The 26179-nt window shown below is 41.2% G+C and overlaps 1 protein-coding gene across 2 annotated transcripts; it reads left to right on the top strand.

Moving 5' to 3' along the window:
• Positions 1-8669: 8669 nt before the first annotated feature.
• LOC132866121 (interferon-induced GTP-binding protein Mx2-like) lies at positions 8670-25419 on the top strand. 2 transcript variants are annotated; one of them, XM_060898706.1, is made up of 14 exons: positions 12748-12764; positions 12887-12942; positions 13059-13255; positions 13477-13614; positions 13942-14096; positions 14186-14324; positions 20641-20839; positions 20920-20998; positions 22262-22384; positions 22470-22602; positions 22855-23013; positions 23799-23875; positions 23995-24213; positions 24633-25419. In XM_060898706.1, the coding sequence occupies exons 2-14, from the start codon at positions 12887-12889 to the stop codon at positions 24855-24857; spliced, it is 1899 nt and encodes a 632-aa protein (XP_060754689.1). In that variant the 5' UTR covers positions 12748-12764; the 3' UTR covers positions 24858-25419. The 2 variants fall into 2 exon arrangements, with proteins under 2 accessions (XP_060754690.1, XP_060754689.1); XM_060898707.1 differs by lacking the exons at positions 12748-12764; positions 12887-12942 and adding an exon at positions 8670-8875.
• Positions 25420-26179: the final 760 nt, after the last annotated feature.

Raw genomic sequence — 26179 nt, 5'->3', positions numbered from 1 at the left:
GAGCAACAACAGAGACAGACAATGAAGGAGAGCAACAACAGACAGACAATGAAGGAGAGCAACAACAGACAGACAATGAAGGAGAGCAACAACAGACAGACAATGAAGGAGAGCAACAACAGACAGACAATGAAGGAGAGCAACAACAGAGACAGACAATGAAGGAGAGCAACAACAGAGACAGACAATGAAGGAGAGCAACAACAGACAGACAGAGGAGGGGAGAGCAACAACAGAGACAGACAATGAAGGAGAGCAACAACAGAGACAGACAATGAAGGAGAGCAACAACAGAGACAGACAATGAAGGAGAGCAACGACAGACAGACAGAGGAGGGGAGAGCAACAACAGAGACAGACAATGAAGGAGAGCAACAACAGAGACAGACAATGAAGGAGAGCAACAACAGAGACAGACAATGAAGGAGAGCAACAACAGACAGACAGAGGAGGGGAGAGCAACAACAGACAGACAATGAAGGAGAGCAACAACAGAGACAGACAATGAAGGAGAGCAACAACAGACAGACAATGAAGGAGAGCAACAACAGACAGACAATGAAGGAGAGCAACAACAGAGACAGACAATGAAGGAGAGCAACAACAGAGACAGACAATGAAGGAAAGCAACAACAGAGACAGACAATGAAGGAGAGCAACAACAGAGACAGACAATGAAGGAGAGCAACAACAGAGACAGACAATGAAGGAGAGCAACAACAGAGACAGACAATGAAGGAGAGCAACAACAGAGACAGACAATGAAGGAGAGCAACAACAGACAGACAATGAAGGAGAGCAACAACAGACAGACAATGAAGGAGAGCAACAACAGACAGACAATGAAGGAGAGCAACAACAGACAGACAGAGGAGGGGAGAGCAACAACAGAGACAGACAGAGGAGGGGAGAGCAACAACAGAGACAGACAATGAAGGAGAGCAACAACAGAGACAGACAATGAAGGAGAGCAACAACAGAGACAGACAATGAAGGAGAGCAACAACAGAGACAGACAATGAAGGAGAGCAACAACAGACAGACAATGAAGGAGAGCAACAACAGACGGACAATGAAGGAGAGCAACAACAGACAGACAATGAAGGAGAGCAACAACAGACAGACAATGAAGGAGAGCAACAACAGACAGACAGAGGAGGGGAGAGCAACAACAGAGACAGACAATGAAGGAGAGCAACAACAGAGACAGACAATGAAGGAGAGCAACAACAGAGACAGACAATGAAGGAGAGGAACAACAGACAGACAGAGGAGGGGAGAGCAACAACAGACAGACAATGAAGGAGAGCAACAACAGAGACAGACAATGAAGGAGAGCAACAACAGACAGACAATGAAGGAGAGCAACAACAGACAGACAATGAAGGAGAGCAACAACAGACAGACAATGAAGGAAAGCAACAACAGAGACAGACAATGAAGGAAAGCAACAACAGACAGACAATGAAGGAGAGCAACAACAGAGACTGACAATGAAGGAGAGCAACAACAGAGACTGACAATGAAGGAGAGCAACAACAGAGACGGACAATGAAGGAGAGCAACAACAGAGACGGACAATGAAGGAGAGCAACAACAGAGACGGACAATGAAGGAGAGCAACAACAGACAGACAATGAAGGAGAGCAACAACAGACAGACAATGAAGGAGAGCAACAACAGACAGACAATGAAGGAGAGCAACAACAGACAGACAATGAAGGAGAGCAACAACAGACAGACAATGAAGGAGAGCAACAACAGAGACGGACAATGAAGGAGAGCAACAACAGAGACGGACAATGAAGGAGAGCAACAACAGACAGACAATGAAGGAGAGCAACAACAGACAGACAGAGGAGGGGAGAGCAACAACAGACAGACAATGAAGGAGAGCAACAACAGACAGACAGTGAAGGAGAGCAACAACAGACAGACAATGAAGGAGAGCAACAACAGACAGACAGAGGAGGGGAGAGCAACAACAGACAGACAATGAAGGAGAGCAACAACAGAGACAGACAATGAAGGAGAGCAACAACAGAGACAGACAATGAAGGAGAGCAACAACAGACAGACAATGAAGGAGAGCAACAACAGACAGACAATGAAGGAGAGCAACAACAGACAGACAATGAAGGAGAGCAACAACAGAGACAGACAATGAAGGAGAGCAACAACAGACAGACAATGAAGGAGAGCAACAACAGACAGACAATGAAGGAGAGCAACAACAGAGACAGACAATGAAGGAGAGCAACAACAGACAGACAATGAAGGAGAGCAACAACAGAGACAGACAATGAAGGAGAGCAACAACAGAGACAGACAATGAAGGAGAGCAACAACAGAGACAGACAATGAAGGAGAGCAACAACAGAGACAGACAATGAAGGAGAGCAACAACAGAGACAGACAATGAAGGAGAGCAACAACAGAGACAGACAATGAAGGAGAGCAACAACAGAGACAGACAATGAAGGAGAGCAACAACAGACAGACAATGAAGGAGAGCAACAACAGAGACAGACAATGAAGGAGAGCAACAACAGACAGACAATGAAGGAGAGCAACAACAGAGACGGACAATGAAGGAGAGCAACAACAGAGACGGACAATGAAGGAGAGCAACAACAGAGACGGACAATGAAGGAGAGCAACAACAGAGACGGACAATGAAGGAGAGCAACAACAGAGACGGACAATGAAGGAGAGCAACAACAGAGACGGACAATGAAGGAGAGCAACAACAGAGACGGACAATGAAGGAGAGCAACAACAGAGACGGACAATGAAGGAGAGCAACAACAGAGACAGACAGAGGAGGGGAGAGCAACAACAGACAGACAATGAAGGAGAGCAACAACAGAGACAGACAATGAAGGAGAGCAACAACAGAGACAGACAATGAAGGAGAGCAACAACAGACAGACAATGAAGGAGAGCAACAACAGAGACAGACAATGAAGGAGAGCAACAACAGAGACAGACAATGAAGGAGAGCAACAACAGAGACAGACAATGAAGGAGAGCAACAACAGAGACAGACAATGAAGGAGAGCAACAACAGAGACAGACAATGAAGGAGAGCAACAACAGACAGACAGAGGAGGGGAGAGCAACAACAGACAGACAATGAAGGAGAGCAACAACAGAGACAGACAATGAAGGAGAGCAACAACAGAGACAGACAATGAAGGAGAGCAACAACAGACAGACAGAGGAGGGGAGCAACAACAGACAGACAATGAAGGAGAGCAACAACAGACAGACAGAGGAGGGGAGAGCAACAACAGAGACAGACAATGAAGGAGAGCAACAACAGAGACAGACAATGAAGGAGAGCAACAACAGACAGACAGAGGAGGGGAGAGCAACAACAGAGACAGACAATGAAGGAGAGCAACAACAGAGACAGACAATGAAGGAGAGCAACAACAGAGACAGACAATGAAGGAGAGCAACAACAGAGACAGACAATGAAGGAGAGCAACAACAGAGACAGACAATGAAGGAGAGCAACAACAGACAGACAGAGGAGGGGAGAGCAACAACAGAGACAGACAATGAAGGAGAGCAACAACAGAGACAGACAATGAAGGAGAGCAACAACAGACAGACAATGAAGGAGAGCAACAACAGACAGACAATGAAGGAGAGCAACAACAGACAGACAATGAAGGAGAGCAACAACAGAGACAGACAATGAAGGAAAGCAACAACAGAGACAGACAATGAAGGAGAGCAACAACAGAGAGACAATGAAGGAGAGCAACAACAGAGACAGACAATGAAGGAGAGCAACAACAGAGACAGACAATGAAGGAGAGCAACAACAGAGACAGACAATGAAGGAGAGCAACAACAGAGACAGACAATGAAGGAGAGCAACAACAGACAGACAATGAAGGAGAGCAACAACAGAGACAGACAATGAAGGAGAGCAACAACAGAGACAGACAATGAAGGAGAGCAACAACAGAGACAGACAATGAAGGAGAGCAACAACAGAGACAGACAATGAAGGAGAGCAACAACAGAGACAGACAATGAAGGAGAGCAACAACAGACAGACAATGAAGGAGAGCAACAACAGACAGACAGAGGAGGGGAGAGCAACAACAGACAGACAATGAAGGAGAGCAACAACAGAGACAGACAATGAAGGAGAGCAACAACAGACAGACAATGAAGGAGAGCAACAACAGACAGACAATGAAGGAGAGCAACAACAGAGACAGACAATGAAGGAGAGCAACAACAGAGACAGACAATGAAGGAGAGCAACAACAGACAGACAGAGGAGGGGAGAGCAACAACAGAGACAGACAATGAAGGAGAGCAACAACAGAGACAGACAATGAAGGAGAGCAACAACAGAGACAGACAATGAAGGAGAGCAACAACAGACAGACAGAGGAGGGGAGAGCAACAACAGAGACAGAATGAAGGAGAGCAACAACAGAGACAGACAATGAAGGAGAGCAACAACAGAGACAGACAATGAAGGAGAGCAACAACAGAGACAGACAATGAAGGAGAGCAACAACAGAGACAGACAATGAAGGAGAGCAACAACAGAGACAGACAATGAAGGAGAGCAACAACAGAGACAGACAATGAAGGAGAGCAACAACAGAGACAGACAATGAAGGAGAGCAACAACAGAGACAGACAATGAAGGAGAGCAACAACAGACAGACAGAGGAGGGGAGAGCAACAACAGACAGACAATGAAGGAGAGCAACAACAGAGACAGACAATGAAGGAGAGCAACAACAGAGACAGACAATGAAGGAGAGCAACAACAGACAGACAGAGGAGGGGAGAGCAACAACAGACAGACAATGAAGGAGAGCAACAACAGAGACAGACAATGAAGGAGAGCAACAACAGACAGACAATGAAGGAGAGCAACAACAGACAGACAATGAAGGAGAGCAACAACAGACAGACAATGAAGGAAAGCAACAACAGAGACAGACAATGAAGGAAAGCAACAACAGACAGACAATGAAGGAGAGCAACAACAGAGACTGACAATGAAGGAGAGCAACAACAGAGACTGACAATGAAGGAGAGCAACAACAGAGACGGACAATGAAGGAGAGCAACAACAGAGACGGACAATGAAGGAGAGCAACAACAGAGACGGACAATGAAGGAGAGCAACAACAGACAGACAATGAAGGAGAGCAACAACAGACAGACAATGAAGGAGAGCAACAACAGACAGACAATGAAGGAGAGCAACAACAGACAGACAATGAAGGAGAGCAACAACAGACAGACAATGAAGGAGAGCAACAACAGAGACGGACAATGAAGGAGAGCAACAACAGAGACGGACAATGAAGGAGAGCAACAACAGACAGACAATGAAGGAGAGCAACAACAGACAGACAGAGGAGGGGAGAGCAACAACAGACAGACAATGAAGGAGAGCAACAACAGACAGACAGTGAAGGAGAGCAACAACAGACAGACAATGAAGGAGAGCAACAACAGACAGACAGAGGAGGGGAGAGCAACAACAGACAGACAATGAAGGAGAGCAACAACAGAGACAGACAATGAAGGAGAGCAACAACAGAGACAGACAATGAAGGAGAGCAACAACAGACAGACAATGAAGGAGAGCAACAACAGACAGACAATGAAGGAGAGCAACAACAGACAGACAATGAAGGAGAGCAACAACAGAGACAGACAATGAAGGAGAGCAACAACAGACAGACAATGAAGGAGAGCAACAACAGACAGACAATGAAGGAGAGCAACAACAGAGACAGACAATGAAGGAGAGCAACAACAGACAGACAATGAAGGAGAGCAACAACAGAGACAGACAATGAAGGAGAGCAACAACAGAGACAGACAATGAAGGAGAGCAACAACAGAGACAGACAATGAAGGAGAGCAACAACAGAGACAGACAATGAAGGAGAGCAACAACAGAGACAGACAATGAAGGAGAGCAACAACAGAGACAGACAATGAAGGAGAGCAACAACAGACAGACAATGAAGGAGAGCAACAACAGACAGACAATGAAGGAGAGCAACAACAGAGACAGACAATGAAGGAGAGCAACAACAGACAGACAATGAAGGAGAGCAACAACAGAGACGGACAATGAAGGAGAGCAACAACAGAGACGGACAATGAAGGAGAGCAACAACAGAGACGGACAATGAAGGAGAGCAACAACAGAGACGGACAATGAAGGAGAGCAACAACAGAGACGGACAATGAAGGAGAGCAACAACAGAGACGGACAATGAAGGAGAGCAACAACAGAGACGGACAATGAAGGAGAGCAACAACAGAGACGGACAATGAAGGAGAGCAACAACAGAGACAGACAGAGGAGGGGAGAGCAACAACAGACAGACAATGAAGGAGAGCAACAACAGAGACAGACAATGAAGGAGAGCAACAACAGAGACAGACAATGAAGGAGAGCAACAACAGACAGACAATGAAGGAGAGCAACAACAGAGACAGACAATGAAGGAGAGCAACAACAGAGACAGACAATGAAGGAGAGCAACAACAGAGACAGACAATGAAGGAGAGCAACAACAGAGACAGACAATGAAGGAGAGCAACAACAGAGACAGACAATGAAGGAGAGCAACAACAGACAGACAGAGGAGGGGAGAGCAACAACAGACAGACAATGAAGGAGAGCAACAACAGACAGACAGAGGAGGGGAGAGCAACAACAGAGACAGACAATGAAGGAGAGCAACAACAGACAGACAGAGGAGGGGAGCAACAACAGACAGACAATGAAGGAGAGCAACAACAGACAGACAGAGGAGGGGAGAGCAACAACAGAGACAGACAATGAAGGAGAGCAACAACAGAGACAGACAATGAAGGAGAGCAACAACAGACAGACAGAGGAGGGGAGAGCAACAACAGAGACAGACAATGAAGGAGAGCAACAACAGAGACAGACAATGAAGGAGAGCAACAACAGAGACAGACAATGAAGGAGAGCAACAACAGAGACAGACAATGAAGGAGAGCAACAACAGAGACAGACAATGAAGGAGAGCAACAACAGAGACAGACAATGAAGGAGAGCAACAACAGACAGACAGAGGAGGGGAGAGCAACAACAGAGACAGACAATGAAGGAGAGCAACAACAGAGACAGACAATGAAGGAGAGCAACAACAGACAGACAATGAAGGAGAGCAACAACAGACAGACAATGAAGGAGAGCAACAACAGACAGACAATGAAGGAGAGCAACAACAGAGACAGACAATGAAGGAAAGCAACAACAGAGACAGACAATGAAGGAGAGCAACAACAGAGAGACAATGAAGGAGAGCAACAACAGAGACAGACAATGAAGGAGAGCAACAACAGAGACAGACAATGAAGGAGAGCAACAACAGAGACAGACAATGAAGGAGAGCAACAACAGACAGACAATGAAGGAGAGCAACAACAGAGACAGACAATGAAGGAGAGCAACAACAGAGACAGACAATGAAGGAGAGCAACAACAGAGACAGACAATGAAGGAGAGCAACAACAGAGACAGACAATGAAGGAGAGCAACAACAGAGACAGACAATGAAGGAGAGCAACAACAGACAGACAATGAAGGAGAGCAACAACAGACAGACAGAGGAGGGGAGAGCAACAACAGACAGACAATGAAGGAGAGCAACAACAGAGACAGACAATGAAGGAGAGCAACAACAGACAGACAATGAAGGAGAGCAACAACAGACAGACAATGAAGGAGAGCAACAACAGAGACAGACAATGAAGGAGAGCAACAACAGAGACAGACAATGAAGGAGAGCAACAACAGACAGACAGAGGAGGGGAGAGCAACAACAGAGACAGACAATGAAGGAGAGCAACAACAGAGACAGACAATGAAGGAGAGCAACAACAGAGACAGACAATGAAGGAGAGCAACAACAGACAGACAGAGGAGGGGAGAGCAACAACAGAGACAGAATGAAGGAGAGCAACAACAGAGACAGACAATGAAGGAGAGCAACAACAGAGACAGACAATGAAGGAGAGCAACAACAGAGACAGACAATGAAGGAGAGCAACAACAGAGACAGACAATGATGGAGAGCAACAACAGACAGACAGAGGAGGGGAGAGCAACAACAGACAGACAATGAAGGAGAGCAACAACAGAGACAGACAATGAAGGAGAGCAACAACAGACAGACAATGAAGGAGAGCAACAACAGACAGACAATGAAGGAGAGCAACAACAGACAGACAATGAAGGAGAGCAACAACAGAGACAGACAATGAAGGAAAGCAACAACAGAGACAGACAATGAAGGAGAGCAACAACAGAGACAGACAATGAAGGAGAGCAACAACAGAGACAGACAATGAAGGAGAGCAACAACAGAGACAGACAATGAAGGAGAGCAACAACAGACAGACAATGAAGGAGAGCAACAACAGAGACAGACAATGAAGGAGAGCAACAACAGAGACAGACAATGAAGGAGAGCAACAACAGAGACAGACAATGAAGGAGAGCAACAACAGAGACAGACAATGAAGGAGAGCAACAACAGAGACAGACAATGAAGGAGAGCAACAACAGAGACAGACAATGAAGGAGAGCAACAACAGACAGACAATGAAGGAGAGCAACAACAGACAGACAGAGGAGGGGAGAGCAACAACAGACAGACAATGAAGGAGAGCAACAACAGAGACAGACAATGAAGGAGAGCAACAACAGAGACAGACAATGAAGGAGAGCAACAACAGACAGACAATGAAGGAGAGCAACAACAGAGACAGACAATGAAGGAGAGCAACAACAGACAGACAGTGGAGGGGAGAGCAACAACTGACAACTGAGGTGAGCAACAGAGACAGACATTGAAGTCACAGCACAGTTGTAGGAAGATAACAATAATAAGTTAGACAACAGAGAACTTATAACGAATAAAAAAATGTCTAAATTAGAAGATTTGAAGTGTGCTCGTGTATTTGGGGAGTAGGGGGCCAGATGAAGTCCACTTTTGGGGAAAAAAGATCCCCCCCCCCTCCCTCCACAATGCTGGCTATGGGCCTGTGTGGTGTTAGGGGAGTTGGGTGGAGCTGGCTGTCGAGCTATCTAAGAAACAGGCAACAGTTTGTGCAGATAGTAGGGCTGTAACGATACACCCAACTCACGATTCGATTCGTATTGCGATTTTTGACCCACGATTCGATACGCCCACGATTTTTTTTAAATGTTTTTTTAAAGTAGTAAATTTGATTTATTAACATTTACTTACTTACATTAACTATTTAATAACAAATAATTCAGACCACTGCAGAGAATGAGTAATATGTATGCAAAAATGAACAAATGTATATCCAAAGACTGTTTTATTTCTCAAAATAATACTGTTCAGCCGGAAGCTCTGTTTTTTTCGGTTCTGAAAAAGTCATTTTTCCAAATCGTGTAAATCCGTTAAGATTTTTTTTTGGGGGGTGGCTCTCTCACTGTCTCACTCTCATAGGGCCAATGATTTTCTGTGATCGCGGAAAACAGATGGAAATTACGGAATTTTTATGGTGAAACATTGCTCGCGTGTCAAAATGTAACTGCCGCAGAAGGCTTCCGCCCAAGCAGACATGCCTTCAGTGTTGCCAGATATTGCTAACGTTTTCCACCCCAAAATATGTTCAAAACCAGCCAAAAAGCACCTAAATCTGCCCAATCTGGCAACACTGCATGCCTTTCCGGTCAAGTGATTGTGATTGGCTTGTGGCACACCTAGCCAGCCAATGAGCTGCTTGTTTACAGATTCGCTCCCCGCGTCGCAACTAGAATGGCGACCGCTTCAAAGAAATGAATGCTCTGCCAGTGGCGAGTGTGGACGTTGCGTGACTCGCAGAAGATTGTCGCAGGTCGGCGAAAAAACGACTTACTAATAGATATAAAAAAATAAAAGTAATTTAAGTAAGTTTAAAATGTAATTTAAATAAAAAGTAAAGTATTCATAAATTGAAGTTCGGAAGCGCCTCTGTTTTTGGGCTGAGAAGTTTGAAAGGGTGTACCGCGATTCTGCCTTCTTGTATCGCGATACGGATCGTGGCTCTGCGTATCGCGATTTCGATTTCGATACGCATATCGTTACAGCCCTATCAATGACATATGTAGAATTTCGCAAGTACTGAAATTTGTTTTGTTTGCAGATGACACTAATATTTTTTGTTCCGGTGAGAATTTGCAGCAGACTTTAGAGACAATCACAACTGAAATAAATAAACTAAAACTATGGTTTGACAAAAATAAATTATCATTAAATCAAAGCAAAACAAAGATCATGTTGTTTGGGAGACACAAAATAGATTGTAATGTAGAATTGATAATAGACAATACTAAGATAGAAATGGTACAGGAAATTAAATTTCTTGGTGTGATTTTGGATCCTAAAGTCTGCTGGAAACCTCATGTAGGATACATACAAGCAAAACTGGCAAAGTGCTCGGCAATACTGTGGAAAACAAAACATATTCTTGAGTGTAAATCTTTGCATACTCTATATTACTCATTATTTTTGCCATATCTGACTTACTGTGTCGAAGTCTGGGGAAACACCTACAAAAGCACTCTGCAGCCGATATGTACAATACAGAAAAGAGCAATAAGGACAATAAATAAAACAGGATACAGAGATCACACCACTATTCATAAAATCACACATGTTGAAATTTATGGATCTGGTCAAATTCAGAACAGCACAAATAATGTACAAAGCGAGAAAGAATCTATTGCCAAAAAATATACAAGGAATGTTTAGTGAGAGAGAGAGGGGGGATATAATCTAAGGGGAGACCTACATTTTAAAAAACCAAAGGTTCAAACAAATATGAAAAACATGTGCGTATCGAGCACTTTATGGAACAGACTAGAGACAGAAATAAAACAAAGTGCAAATATAAATCTGTTTAAAAAAAGGTACAAAAAATATTTTTAAACAAGTATATAGAAGAGGAAGTATGTCAACGGAGAATGATGAGGGATAAATAGAATAGGGTTGATTGTTATATTAGAACTAACTTAGTATATGGTATATATGGTCTATATTTATTTATGGGGATAGTTTACATCTTCATAGTTACAGGGATAGGTATGTAGTAGATATTTATTTTTGTAATTATATATTTATATAGATATTTATGAAGTGTATATATGGTATATAGTATTTGTAATTATACGGTATATATTTATATAGATATTTATGTAGTGTATATATGGTATGTATTATATATTTATTTTTGTAATTAAATATTTATATAAATATTTATGAAGTGTATATATATGGTATGTAGTAGATATTTATTTTTGTAACTATATATTCATATAGATATTCATGAAGTGTATATATGGTATATATTTTTATAGGTGTATTAATGTAGTTTGGATTTGGGGGTAGTTAAAAAGGGGTGGGAAATTAAAAAAGTATTGTACTTCTTCCCACTCCTTTTTCGAACAATGTGCGGTGTATTGTAATGTCTTAGCTCTTTATGTTATTTTATTTAGTTTTTTTTGTCACTTTCTCGTTGTCTTTCTTTTGTATGTACAAATAGTTACATACATTTTTTTATACATGTTCGAAAATAAATAAATTCATTCATTCATTCATCTTCAGGTTCACCCTCATACTGATACACACCTACCGTAGATTCACTTACACAGTCACACAAACAGTACATAACCACACTACACTCAGAGCCACATTGCAAAGTATATGCTCTGTGATACGTTTGTTCCAGTTCATTACCAAACTTTATTTCATTGTCATGTTGCTATTCTGGTTTTGACCTTAGCTTTAACTTCCTGGTTTCCAGATTATAGTTTTGCACTGTAAACCCGAATAAGTTGAGTTTACTTAAAAAAATTGAGGAAAGTGGTTGCCTTAAAAAAATAAGTAATTATTAATGATTGAATTGAGTACCTTAAACTTACCAGAAGATTGTAAGTTTAAGGTACTCAATTCAATCATTAATAATTACTTATTTTTTTAAGGCAACCACTTTCCTCAATTTTTTTAAGTAAACTCAACTTATTCGGGTTTACAGTGTGCCTGCCTGGTTATTAACCTTGATTCTTGTGCACATTTTGGCCTACCTAAATAAAAGCTGTTCTTCTGGTAATTGTGTCTGGCTCAGTGTCTGCTCTGAAAATTATAAACAATATTGGTAGACAGGAAGTCAGGAACGGAAATGGTTGTGACAGGAAGTTTGCAACATGATTATTGTTCAAAAGAAAGAAAAATGGGAAACTGGTGTGGTAACAACTATTTTGAATGCTATAGCTCTTATAATGTGATAACAGGAACCAAATTGTTAATGTGGGAAAAAGGAAATAAATAATTTGGGACATTCTGTAACTGGAAAATCATAAACTTTGCAGCAGTAACAATAACATCAAACCACCCATCATGAATTATTTTTCTATAACTGCACACAATGTTCTGTTTAATTTCTTACACGTAATTTTGCCAAATTATATTTCTCAGGATATTTACTGATAGGTTTGTTCTGATTTGGTAGACTTAATAATTAACAGTGACTGCATGTTTTACTGTGTGAAACGGGGGAGGGAGGGGAAAAAAAGCATGTGGGATCTGTGTGTGTGTGTGTGTGTGTGTGTGTGTGTGTGTGTGTGTGTGTGTGCATATATAGAGCCACATATTTCACTTTCAGTTTCTTTACATCCTTTGTGAAATCAAGTTACTGTAAACATCCAGGTAAATAAAATGTCTTAATTTCTATGATGTGATAGTACTCAAGGATATTATAAAATATTTCTCCTTGTAAAAAGCATCAAAGGAAAGCTACAATAACTACATATATTGAATTTGTTTACTAGATGATGGAGAGTGAAAAAGGTAGTTATAAAAAATTTGCTTATGCTGGTGAAAACAGGTCAGTATAAATATAAGTTTATCAAGCAGTCATCAGCTTGTGTGATTGTCATATGTAAAACTTTCTTTTTACATGTTCACAGTATAATAATCTCAATGCTTTTTACTGATTAATAGTAAGCCAATGGAAGGGGTCTTCCACAGCCATTTAGAGGAGAGAGTTCGTCCTTATATTGATCTGATTGACTCCTTGAGACTGATTGGTATTGATGAAGATTTGGCTTTGCCAACTATAGCTGTAATTGGAGATCAGAGTTCTGGAAAAAGCTCTGTGTTGGAAGCACTAGCTGGAGTGGCATTGCCCAGAGGGACTGGTGGGTTGTTTTTTTCCATTTTTCTTACAGAATAATAAGTATATTATATTACATATATTACCATTTGTTACATTTGAGCTTTTCTGAGTTAAACATTTGAATTAAAAATTCTAGGCAAAACATTCGCACTTTTTTCACACATTAACTGTTGGTGAAATTTGTCTGTTAGACATTAGAAAAATTGGAAAAGGCTGATATATAATGTGCTTTGTCAACTTTAGGTATTGTGACAAGATGTCCACTGGAGCTAAAGCTGAGGAAGATTAAATGTGGTGTTCAGTGGAAAGCCGTAATGTCTTACAATGAGCAGCGTATTGAGTTTGATGACCCATCATTGGTTGAGCGTTACGTTGAGGAAGGTTGGTAAAATTAGTGAGAAAAATAAAATGAACAGATAAAGACAAGCAGAAAAGAAAGAGGAACCATGCTGTCAGGTTCTGCTTCAGAATTTCTACTGAGTTTTAATGGTTTAACAAAAGTTTGCCCATTAGATAAAAAACATCCTTTAACCAACAATTTTTACCCTAACACTACTATGAAGGTGATTGTTATAAATCATTGGAACTATGTGTATAATTATTTATAACTGTGTAACAAAACATTTAACAGCCCTAATAATGCCTTGTAAAGCTTCAATGAAACGATATGTTTCATTTTTTACAACACTTATTACATATCTGTAACAGCTCAGAATGAGCTGGCTGGAGAAGGTGTTGGAATTTGTGATGAACTCATCACTCTGGAGATCATGGCTCCTAATGTGTGTGACCTCACACTGATTGATCTCCCTGGGATTGCCCGAGTTCCTGTAAAAGGACAACCTGAAGACATTGGACATCAGGTTAGTGTAAACTGGACTTGACTTATTTTGCAAACCATATTAAGGTCTTTTTATTTAATTGTAACATTGCTTGTCTTATTATTGTCTAGATCAAAAAGCTCATACAGAAATATATAGAGAAGGATCAAACTATAAATTTGGTCGTGGTCCCATGTAATGTTGACATAGCAACAACAGAAGCTCTGAAAATGGCACAGGAAGTGGATCCTGAAGGAAAAAGGACATTGGGTAAAGTGTCGACTTTATTATTATTATTATTATTATTATTGTCCCAAAAGCCAGTTTTGTCAGCCGGGGATCAGTATGCTAGGGTCTCCGCCTTTGGCTGCCACCCGATCCACAGTGCACCGGACCCTTACGGCACCTCCTGCAGGTGGTGGGTCCACAGGAGAGTGGTTCCGTGTTGCTCATTCAGCCTGGGCCTGGCCGGGCCCCACAGATATTGGCCCAACCACCAGGCATTCGCTGATGAGCCCCTCCCCCATGCTTGGCTCCAGGGTGGGGCCCCGGTATCCCTGGTCCGGGCGAGGGTACTTGGATACCTGTTTTTTCTTTCATAAGGGTCCTTTTTTGGTGGAGTGCCTACTCCAGGTCAGGGGGGAGTTGCTACCTAAAGTGGAGGACTTTTAAGTATCTTGGGGTTTTGTTCACAAGTGAGGGGGAGTGGGAGTTGGACAGAAGGATTAGGGCAGCATCAACAGTGATGCGGATGCTAAACCGGTCTGTTGTGGTAAAGAGAGAGCTGAGCCAAAAGGCAAAGCTCTCAATTTACTGGTCCATCTACGTTCCCACCCTCACCTATGGTCACGAGCTATGGGTAGTGACCGAAAGAATGAGATCGCGGTTACAAGTGCACTGAAAAAAATGGCCTGTTAAATTAACACAAAAAAAGTCTTGTACATCGGTTGCACTTATTAAAATCATATCCACTAAGACCAATTAAGTAATGTTCAGTCAAACAGAACATGACTTAATTGGTCTTAGTGGATATGATTTTAATAAGTGCAACCGATGTACAAGATTTTTTTGTGTTAATTTAACAGGCCATTTTTTTCAGTGTGGTAGAAACGAGTTTTCTCTGCAGGGTGGCTGGGCTCTCCCTTAGAGACAGGGTGAGAAGCTTGGTCATTTGGGAAAGATTCAGAGTAGAACCGTTGCTCCTCCACATCGAAAGGAGTCAGTTGAGGTGGTTCGGGCACCTTGTTAGGATGCCCCCTGGACGCCTCCCAAGGGAGGTTTTCTGGGCATGCCCCACCGGGAGGAGACCCCGGGGCAGACCCAGGACACGCTGGAGAGATTACATCTCTCGGCTGGCCTGGGAACGCCTCGGTATTCCCCTGGAAGAGCTGGCAGAGGTGGCCGGGGAGAGGGAAGCCTGGGCTGCTCTGCTTAGGCTGCTACCCCTGCAGCCCGGATCCGGATAAGCGGTAGAAAATGGAAGGATGATTATTATTATTATTATTATTATTATTGGGCGGCACGGTGGTGTAGTGGTTAGCGCTGTCGCCTCACAGCAAGAAGGTCCTGGGTTCGAGCCCCGTGGCCGGCGAGGGCCTTTCTGTGTGGAGTTTGCATGTTCTCCCCGTGTCCGCGTGGGTTTCCTCCGGGTGCTCCGGTTTCCCCCACAGTCCAAAGACATGCAGGTTAGGTTAACTGGTGACTCTAAATTGACCGTAGGTGTGAATGTGAGTGTGAATGGTTGTCTGTGTCTGTGTGTCAGCCCTGTGATGACCTGGCGACTTGTCCAGGGTGTACCCCGCCTTTCGCCCATAGTCAGCTGGGATAGGCTCCAGCTTGCCTGCGACCCTGTAGAAGGATAAAGCGGCTAGAGATAATGAGATGAGATGAGATTATTATTATTATTACACTTCACATAACTTATGCATAGCAACAACACCTGTTGCATTTCAAAACAAAAGAAAAATAAACATCTGGCAATACCCCTCCCCTAATTGCCAGTAATAATGCTGAAAACCTAAGTTTGGAGCAATCTCCAAACATGGCTGCTCCGGACTACACTCCCCAGGAGTCACAGCCCCCCTCGTCACCAGAGTACTGATTGCATCACCTGTCACCAATTCACCTGCCTATTAACTCACCTACTTAAACCCTGCTCAAACACTCACTCACTGCAAAGTATCGTTCTTTGTCCCATGCCTGACTTTACTAAGCCGTTTGTTCTCTGACTGACTTCTTGTTTAAGACCACTATTTATGTTCATTTCTGACCTCATCTTCATGTCTACTCTGTGCTACGCTGTTTGCTGATCAATCGACCTCCACCCATAATGATGACGATTCCCGCTCCACAATTTGGCTCTGTTTGCGCCGCACCCGCTCTCCCCTGCGAATGCATCCGTAAGTGCCTGCGCTCTGACAGGATACTTTGCCATCAATGGATGCAGCAGAAGAGGCAAAGCAGACTGTGATCAATGCACAGGGGCACTTGTTAGGAGAGCACCAGCAGATGATCAGTGATCTCAACACCAGGATGTCGCAGCTCACTGTTGTATGATCGCAGGCTGTCCTCACATGCCCCTCATCTCCTTCTGGTGCATCTCAAAGCATTCCTCTGCCAGAGAAGTTCTCTGGAGAGGTTTCTAACTGCAAAGGGTTCCTCCTTCAGGGTTCACTGTATTTCTTGTCTCTCTTGGGGCTGACCAACGAATACAAGATTTCTTAGTTCATCAGCTTTCTCATAGGTAAAGCTCTCCAGTGGGCAAGAACAGTGTGGAGGCGTGGGGGCGAACACACCACCTCTTTTGACCATTTTCTGAAGCTCTTTATGAGAGTTTTTGATCATCAGCCCAACGGAATAGACATCAGAGAGAGCTTATTAACTATCCAACAGGGAGAGAGAAGCATTGTGGAGTATGCACTGGACTTCTGCACCCTAGCTACTGGCAGCAGCTGGAATGAGCCAGAACTGAAAGCCACATTTCGACAGGGTTTGCGTCCAGAAGTGCTCAGCCAGCTGGCCTGCCATGATGAACATCTCCAGGGTCTCCGCGGATCCTTAAAAAGTCTTAAAAAGTCTTATTTTTAATATGTGTTTTTTAAGGTCTTAAAAAGCATTATATTTCGCTATTTTTTGAGCTATGGTATTAAATTTCACATGGGAGGTATTAAATTTCATCCGGGTAGCCTACAGTAAATGAAAAAAAAAACATATGTCTGGATTTTTTTTCCGCGCTAACGTTATTTATTCAACCAGCGTCGTTTGTTATCAAGATGCTGAACAAGTAGCACAAGAGCCGTTGTGTGTCTAGCACTAGTTCTAATAGCGCAGGAACCACGCCACTGGGGGCAGTGTGTTCTTTTATCCATGTAGTAGACAGTGATGGGAATAACGGCGTTAGAAATAAACGGCGTTACTAACGGCGTTACTTTTTTTTAGTAACGAGTAATCTAACTAATTACTTTTTACATCGTTATAACGCCGTTCCCGTTACTTACAATAAAATACTATGCGTTACTTTATTAAAGCTGTTCTCATCTGGCACGCTGCTCGCTCAGCCTTTCTTTACTCTGCTTTCGTGTGGGGCGGGGAGACACGAGACAACGGCACAGTAAGCCAATCAGAGTAGATTTGGACATCATACGTAGGTAGGCCACGCCTACTGCACTACTGCGTGCTCTTTCAATGAGAAGACCCAGCGATGGCGAGCGGTCAGCCCAGCACTGCGCTTTCACACTGGAAATACAGACATTACTTTTCATTACTTGAAATAAAAGGCAAGAGTGTTTACGTGCAATGCACATTATGTCGAGGAACAAAGCGTTTGTCCTCATCAGTGGCCAGTAATTAGTAACAATTTTAATAACTACAGAAATATATTACATTTGATAGATGTCTTATCTCACATTGTCCCACAAAAATATTAATATAGTGTAGATAACATTACTAATTGGTTCTGTTAAGTGTCCATTTCAGTCATTAAACACATTTAACATTCACTTTTATTATGATTACACTAATTGAATTTGATTTTTTTTTTTGAGGGGGAACAAAATGTAACGGAATAATTACTTTCTCTGGTCATTAGTTACTTTTATGACAAAGTAACTCCGTTACTAACTCAGTTACTTTTTGGGAAAAGTAACTAGTAACTATAACTAATTACTTTTTGAAAGTAACGTGCCCAACACTGGTAGTAGAACCATTGAGAGTAGAGCAGACGAGGAAGAAGTGGTTGAACTTGAACATGAACAGAGATGGGGAAGTGTAAGTTTAGTAACAAGTGGCTTGAGGAGCCAAAATACAAAAGTTGGCTAACAACAGCAACTTCAGAATATGAAGCGAGATGTAAGGTATGTCGGAAAGACATCAAGTTAACAACAATGGGCTGTAAAGCCCTTGATGCTCACTCGAAAGGGGAAAAGCACATGCGCTATGCTGCTAGTCGGGCAACAACAGTCCCCAGAGGCAGTTCGATCAGTAGTCAAACTTCCTTGCTTCCTCACTGTTTGTTCATGGCAGTACCCTACTATTAAAATATTGAGAAAGCAGTTAATGTTCTGTTTTGTTAACTGAAGATCAATTTGTTTCCTCACTGTTTGTTTACAGCAGTACCCTACTATTAAAATATCGAGAAGGCAGCTAATGTTCTGTTTTGTAAACTAAAGATGCACATTTTTTATAAAAAAAAATGCTTTGAACTTAACCTAGAGTGTGCTTTTTTTTTTTTTTTTTACTGTACGTATTTGTTCCGCGGTAGTGGTCTTATTTTTTATACTCAGTGGTCTTAAAATGGTCTTAAAAAGTATTATTTTTGCTGGTCAGAAATGTGCAGAGACCCTGATCTCTCTTTGGACTCTCTTATTGACCTGGCTATCCGACTAGATCATCTCCTTCGTAATTGACCCTCACTACAGTCATCTCCTGTTCTATCTCACAACATAAGCCCTGCAACCCCTATGGTGGTCTCATGTGCACACTGTAAAACTCGATAAGGTCACTGAGCTCAAAAATTTTATTGAAACCGATTACGTAAAAATTTTTGAGGTAAGTAACTAAATTTTTTAAGGTAAGATTTCTTAAAAATTACAATTAAGTGTAACTATAGTTTAATTTTTAAGAAATCTTACCTCAAAAATTTTTACGTAATCGGTTTCAATAAAATTTTTGAGCTCAGTGACCTTATCGGGTTTTACAGTGCATGATTACAATGTTCTGAAAGAGAGAGAAGAAGACAGAAGGGCCTCTGTTTCTACTGCGGAGATGCCGGCCATCAGATCTCTAAATGCCCACTCCCATGTCTGTCAAGGAGTCGCAATGCTTCCTGGGGGTTCACAAATTTCTACCATCAGCTCATCTGCAGATTCAGCACCATCACAGCCCCTCTCACCTCACTCCTGAAGAATGGTCCCTGTCACTTCAGCTGGAATCCTGCAGCTGATGAGGCCTTCAACCAACTCAAATTGGCATTCACTACAGCTCCCATTCTACAACATCCAGACCCTTTTAAACCCTTCATTGTGGAGGTGGATGCATCAGAAACAGGAGTACACAGCAAAATCCCCAGTGTTGAATTAACACCCAGAGTGTTTATATAGGTCCAATTGGACCTATATAAACACTCTGGGTGTTAATTCAACACTGAGGAATTTGCTGTGTAGGAGGGGTTTTGTTTTAATGCTTTGTAGAGAAGCCCAAGGTTCACCCAGTTGCGTTCTTCTTGAAGAAGCTCACTCCTGCAGAAAGGAATTATGACATTGGAAATCGAGAGCTCTTGGCTGTTAAATTGGCTCTAAAGGAATGGAGACCCTGGCTGGAGGGTGCAGCACACCTGTTCACGATCCTGACCGACCACAAGAACCTGGAATGCTTAAAGACTGCTAAACATTTGAATCCCCGTCAGGCCAGGTGGGCACTATTCTTCACTAGGTTCCAGTTCACCATCTCTTATCACTCCAGTTCCAGAAACACAAAGGCAGATGCTCTCTCCCAAGTCAACACATCTTCACCACATTCTTACTAATCGTCCATCTTAAAGCTACAGGGCATATTTTACAAGAATCATGAAACTTCCTGAAAAAAGTTATGATTAAAACTTTGACTAACATTAGAATAAAATTTAATATAAATCCCACTGACTATCTTGACCAAAACAAAGAGACTGAAATGTGACTAAATTAGAACTACAATTTTCATGAAGCGGCTAAGCCTAAAACTAAATCTCCATCCATCCATCCATCCATCCATCCATCCATCCATCCATCCATCCATCCATCCATCCCTCCCTCCCTCCCTCCCTCCCTCCCTCCCTCCCTCGACTTGGGGTTGTACTTCTATGTCATATATGGTCCAGGGCAGGGTTCTGGGAGTTGTAGTTGATAGTCATGTTGGTAGGTTATTTGGTGTGTCGCAACACCAATTTCAGTGCAGACATTAATAATAATGCTGTAAATACATGCATTATACTTCTAAAAGTTGCCACACAGGAGGTTAGGCCTTATCTCAGCAATGGCATAAAATAAATCCATCATAATGTAGTACATCTCTTTGGAAACTTATTATTATCCATTTATTTTTATTTTAACAGCTATTCTTACAAAGCCAGACCTTATAGACAAGGGAACAGAGAAGAATATATTGGATATAGTCCGAAATCAAGTCATTCCCTTAAGCAAAGGATATGTCATTGTTAAATGCCGTGGACAAAAGCAAATCGATGACAAGATCTCTCTGTCGGAGGCCACTGAAGCAGACAGGGAATTCTTCAGACATCATGAATACTTCAGGTATAAAGAACTACTTTGTTATTTATGACATTTGACCAACTTGTCATCACTGGGAATTTACTGTAATTTTTGATTACCAGTTGCCTGTTGTATGAGGAGAAAGCAACTATTCAGTGTCTTGCCACCAAACTGACTCAAGACCTGGTTGATCACATCAAAGTATGTTTCTAGTCTTTGATACATTTTATACTATTATTTATTATTATGTTTCAATGTAAGTAAGAAGAGTTTGGCATTATATTCAGAAAATCAGAAAAGGCAGACAATGAAATTGCCACAGAAAGACTGAGTACTCCAGAGGGATGCTATATGACACATGACAGCTGGTCATTATATTAGATGGTAGGGCTAAAATCTAATGGCCCTTTTCCACTACCCTTTTTCAGCTCACTTCAGCTCGCTTCAGCTCACTTCAGCCCGACACGGCTCGCGTTTCGACTACCAAAAACCAGCACGACTCAGCTCGTTTCAGCCCTGCTTAGCCCCTAAAACTCGCACCGTTTTGGAGTGGGGCTGAAGCGAGCCAAGCCGTGCCGAGTGAGGCTGGGGGCGTGAGCAGACACTCCCCTGTGCACTGATTGGTGAGGAGGAGTGTCCTCACATGCCCACACACGCCCCGCGAGCGCGCTGGGATCTGTAAACACCGCAAACCCGGAAGGAGAATAATTACGAATTACGAGAATTTCTGAAGCCTTATGCGCCTCGCCTCATCTATACGCTCTTGCCAGTATCTGTTGGCGTTGTCGGTGACAACAAGCCACAGCACCAAGACCAGCAACACTAACGACTCCATGTCCTCCATGTTTATTGTTTACTATTCGGGTCGTGAGACTACCGCTTAAAAGGTCACTGATGTCACTGTTTGCGCTGCTTAACGACATCACCTGACGTCCACCCACTTTCGCTAACTCCACCCAATGTGTCCACCCACTTCCAGCCAGCACAGTTCAGCGCGGTTGTAGTCGAAATGCAACTCCAACAGCCCCGCTCAGCCCGACTCAGCACGGCACGGCTCAGCCCGACTCAGCCGCGTTTGTAGTGGAAAAGCGGCATAATATCTATAGCTCGGATTATAGAGTAACAAATTTACCTCATTCATGTTCATTACACCCGTGACTGTTCACATGATGATGTGTTATGGATGTGTAAGTGAAGCAGCCTGAAAAATATAAACCCAAATCAATCTCAAATACAGGGGTGTCTGTGGAATTGTCTTGCACATATAAACACATGACACTGCATCACTCTACAGTCTGAGCTACAGTAGAAATCAATTTTGTTTAAAAAAAAATGCAGACCTGGAATCAATAAAGCTGCATGATGAATGTAATGGGCATACTTGCTAAAGGCTGTGTGACAAAATATTAGCTCTTTAATTGTTGTTTATCCTGATCTCTATCTATCTGTTTATTTATTTATTAGAAATCATTACCTCTGATCTCAGAGGAGATAAAGAAGCAGCTGTGGAGCTTGAGAAAAGAGCTGAGTCAGTGTGAAGCTGGCCCACCACTGGACCCACACAAGAGGAAGATCTTTTTTATTGATGTGTGTAAATTTCTTTTTTTTTTTTTTAATCCAGAGCACTATGCCAGTCTGCCTAAATCTAGTTCATGTCTGCGTGTTGTTTCAGACCCTGACAAAATTTAATGATAAGATCAACCGCTTAGTATCTGGAGAAGTGGTCAACAATGACAACTTGTTTGTATTGCTTCGGTCTGAATTCAAAAAGTGGAAAGACCATCTTGACAACACAAAAGCATCATGTGAGTACACAATTCAGATGCAGAAGCCATGACAAATTATTTTAATAGTTTCAAGGGCCAAAATATATATTTTTAAAAAAAAGCACATTGTCCCCATGAAGAGAACTATGACATAGTGGAACAAGTATTAACATTGGCTAGTATTGGTCTAGAGCAGTTAAAATAAACCTCATGGAATCTCCAAGTAAAGGAGGCTTATTTACTGGAACTGACAGAGAAGTTGATTTTGGTCAAATTTTAAATTCAATACAGTCCACGAGACGGTCCAGGATGTGGTGAATGAATATGACCTGAAGTACAGAGGACGAGAGCTACCTGGTTTCAGTGACTACAAAGTGTTTGAAATGGTGGTGCAGAAGCTCGTGGTCCAGCTAACAGGACCAGCCATTGACACACTCAGAGTCATCAGAGGTAGGTTTCTACCACTTAACTGTCACAATTTTCATTCATCAACTTTCAAAATGTTTAGTAGACCAATAGTATAAACAACTCTACTTAAATGTAGAGTGTTACAACTCTACTTAATTTATCAGCATCTAAAAGATACATGGAACATACAGTGCATCACCTTTAAAATATTAACTGACAAGTCATTAAAAATAAATAATTTTCCCAAATTGTGTGTTTATTATACAGTGGCTTACATAACTAATATACAGTATACTGCAACAAACGCTTTCAAGCACAAATTTGGGAATGGGAATATCTGATTTACATCAAATAACATTGAGAATTTTATCTGTACCATCACTCATAGAACATGTGTTGACATATTTGGCATTTACAGACATATTCATTAATTATACTGTACATGCAATGTACTTTTGAGTGTCTCTAAACACTGTCTGGGAAGATGACATCAGATCATGTCAATGGTGTATTTTACAGAAGGACTAAAACACTAGGAAAAATTATTATAGGAAAATAATCAACATTGGGATGATGAGATGTGGCCTGGCACAAAGCAGATCAACTGTTATCACCCCTAGTTAAATCTCTTCAATAGGACCAAAAACTAAAGTGTTTTATTATTATTATAACACAGCAATTTGCCTCAACAGTTTATTTTTTCTCTCTTGAAGTGAATAAGAAAAAAATGCAACATGTTTTATAATACCTTTTAAAGGGCACAAGAAAACAAGGCATTGGTGAATATAGTAATTCTGTGATTGCATACTCTTTACTGTATGTTACAGAAACTATTCAGAAACAGTTTTCAGATGCGTCCAAAACCTGCTTCCTCAACTACCCTTTCCTCCAGTGTATTACAATGGTAAATATTATTTTTATGTTTTAAAGCATTTGTATCCTTAAAGTGTGATATATTTCTGAAACAGTTCAATCCAATCATTGTGAAGCTCTGTAATCACATAATTATAATCAACATCCCAGAACAAGATAGACAACATTCAGTCAAAACAGGAAGCCAAAGTAGAGCAGAGGATCTTGGAGCAGTTTGAAATGGAGCAACTCGTTTACACTCAAGATGGCATCTACTTCAAGACCTTAAATGAGGCTCACTCTGCCGGGGGACAAAAGGCTTCAGAAGACAACTTTGCTGGGTTTGACAGCAGAAACAAATATCCTGAAATGCTGCGTGCTTATTACGAGGTATATTTTAGTAGTTAAGTGGTTAATGAACTATATACGCCAGTCCAAAAGTACATTTTATTTACGCTTCATTCATATTTATTCTTATTATATAGTTAGTGAATAGGAAATGTATAATATATTAATCAAATATGTTGTCGAAAAAATTCTAGTATTGTCATTTTCAATTATTTAAAATAAATTCTCACAAATGCTTTGTGTTAATATGATTTTGTAATATATAGCTTTCTATTTTCAAATGTACAGTTTTGCCTCTGAATGTGGTGCTGTGCTAGTAGCACATCATTCTGGGCAAACCATGAGCTACTAAATGTTTGTTTTACAAGTCCAAGAGATAAGAAAAATACATAGTATCTATTAAAAATTTACTTTAAAACCTGGAAACTGTTTGTATTAGAGATTTTTCCCTCTCCTGACAGATCGTGGTGCAGCGCTTGGCTGATCAGGTGCCCATGCTGATCAGATACTTCATGCTTAAGGAATCTGCTCAGCTGTTGTGCAGTGAAATGCTGGGTTTAATGGATGGTGCCAATGTGGCTGATGCTTTGCGTGAAGAGTCAAATGTCAGCAGACGCCGCATTGACATGCAGAACCGCATGGAGCGTCTTACACTTGCTCAAAAGAAACTCAGCAACTTTGTTTGAAGCCAGGGTATCACCACATAGCAGAGTTTTACATCCCTTTGAGCTTAGCAACTGAATCAGCCTATCAGCTAATTACCTTTGTCTGAATGTGGTGTGTAAAAAGAGGGAAAAAGCTAATCTCTTTAGGTTTGTGGCCCTGTATGACTAACAACACTGATCTACACCAGCTTTTGTATTTCACAGAAGAAACCTTTGTATTAAAGGACATTTTGTTCTGCAGTTCTTCATTTCGATATACTATATTCTGAAATATTTAATTATTAATATAAGTACACAGGTGATTATAAGAAATTGTGTGCTCATTGGTCGAGAAATTCAGACTATTTCTCAGTAATCATCTCGAGAGACGAGGCAAAATGGTGGCCATCGCTTCATCACTGTAAGTGAGGAAGAAATAAATTATGAAGGAACATGCTGTTCCTAAAATCACTAAAGAGGATATGAAGTTTGGTCTAGAACTATTCAAAGGTAAGGTGGAATTCAGATTTATTTTATCTACTTTAAAAAAAAGTGTTTTATGTAACTTGCATAGATAAGTGACACAAGCCCGCACACATTACATTTGCATGCTGCTTTTGAAGCTTTAAATAATTTTTTTAAATATGATTTATTTTTATTTTTTGAAATAATCACCTGTGTATTTATACTTAAACAATTATCCGCCTCAGGCTCATTGAATATCAGTGAATAATAACCTCAACTTCATCTCTGATTATTAGCTACAGTAGTTATTTTTTAACTAGTTTTTAGCCAAAAGGTGCCATTTTGGCTAAACTTTTATTTTGACATTTAAGACCCAGTAACAAATCTAAGTATTAGGTTTATACTGAAGTATTTGAAAATCCTTTTCTTATCCCTAAGAGTAGAAAATTAGTAGTGTCTTACCAGCTTTCAGATGCACACACAATTGAGTTTTTTTCTTAAGATGAGATGAGATGATAAATGTGGATATAATTTGTGCATTTTATCATTTACTTTACAACAGATATGCCTATATTTGTACTAATATCACAAATATTTTTTAAAGTCATTGCTACACTTTCTTCTTACTATTTGTAAAGGAAGCCAAGTACCATAGTGGTTCTGAAAATTACCAGAAAGAACTTGACAATTTATTGTTCATAAAGGTTTTCTGGCTTTTCCTCTTATCTTTAATGATGTATTTATGTGTAAGTTCATAACTGTCATGAAACACAAATTAAGTCAAAATGAACCCAATTAAAAGTAATACTGTGTGGACTGATAGCTACCATTTAATTAAATTAAGTTCAAATCAAAACTTACTGTCTGTATATTTTATTATGGACACATTATAGGTAATA

The sequence above is a fragment of the Neoarius graeffei genome, chromosome 18 (assembly GCF_027579695.1).
Source record: "Neoarius graeffei isolate fNeoGra1 chromosome 18, fNeoGra1.pri, whole genome shotgun sequence".
NCBI lineage: Eukaryota > Metazoa > Chordata > Actinopteri > Siluriformes > Ariidae > Neoarius > Neoarius graeffei.
This window is presented reverse-complemented; position numbering and strand designations above follow the sequence as displayed.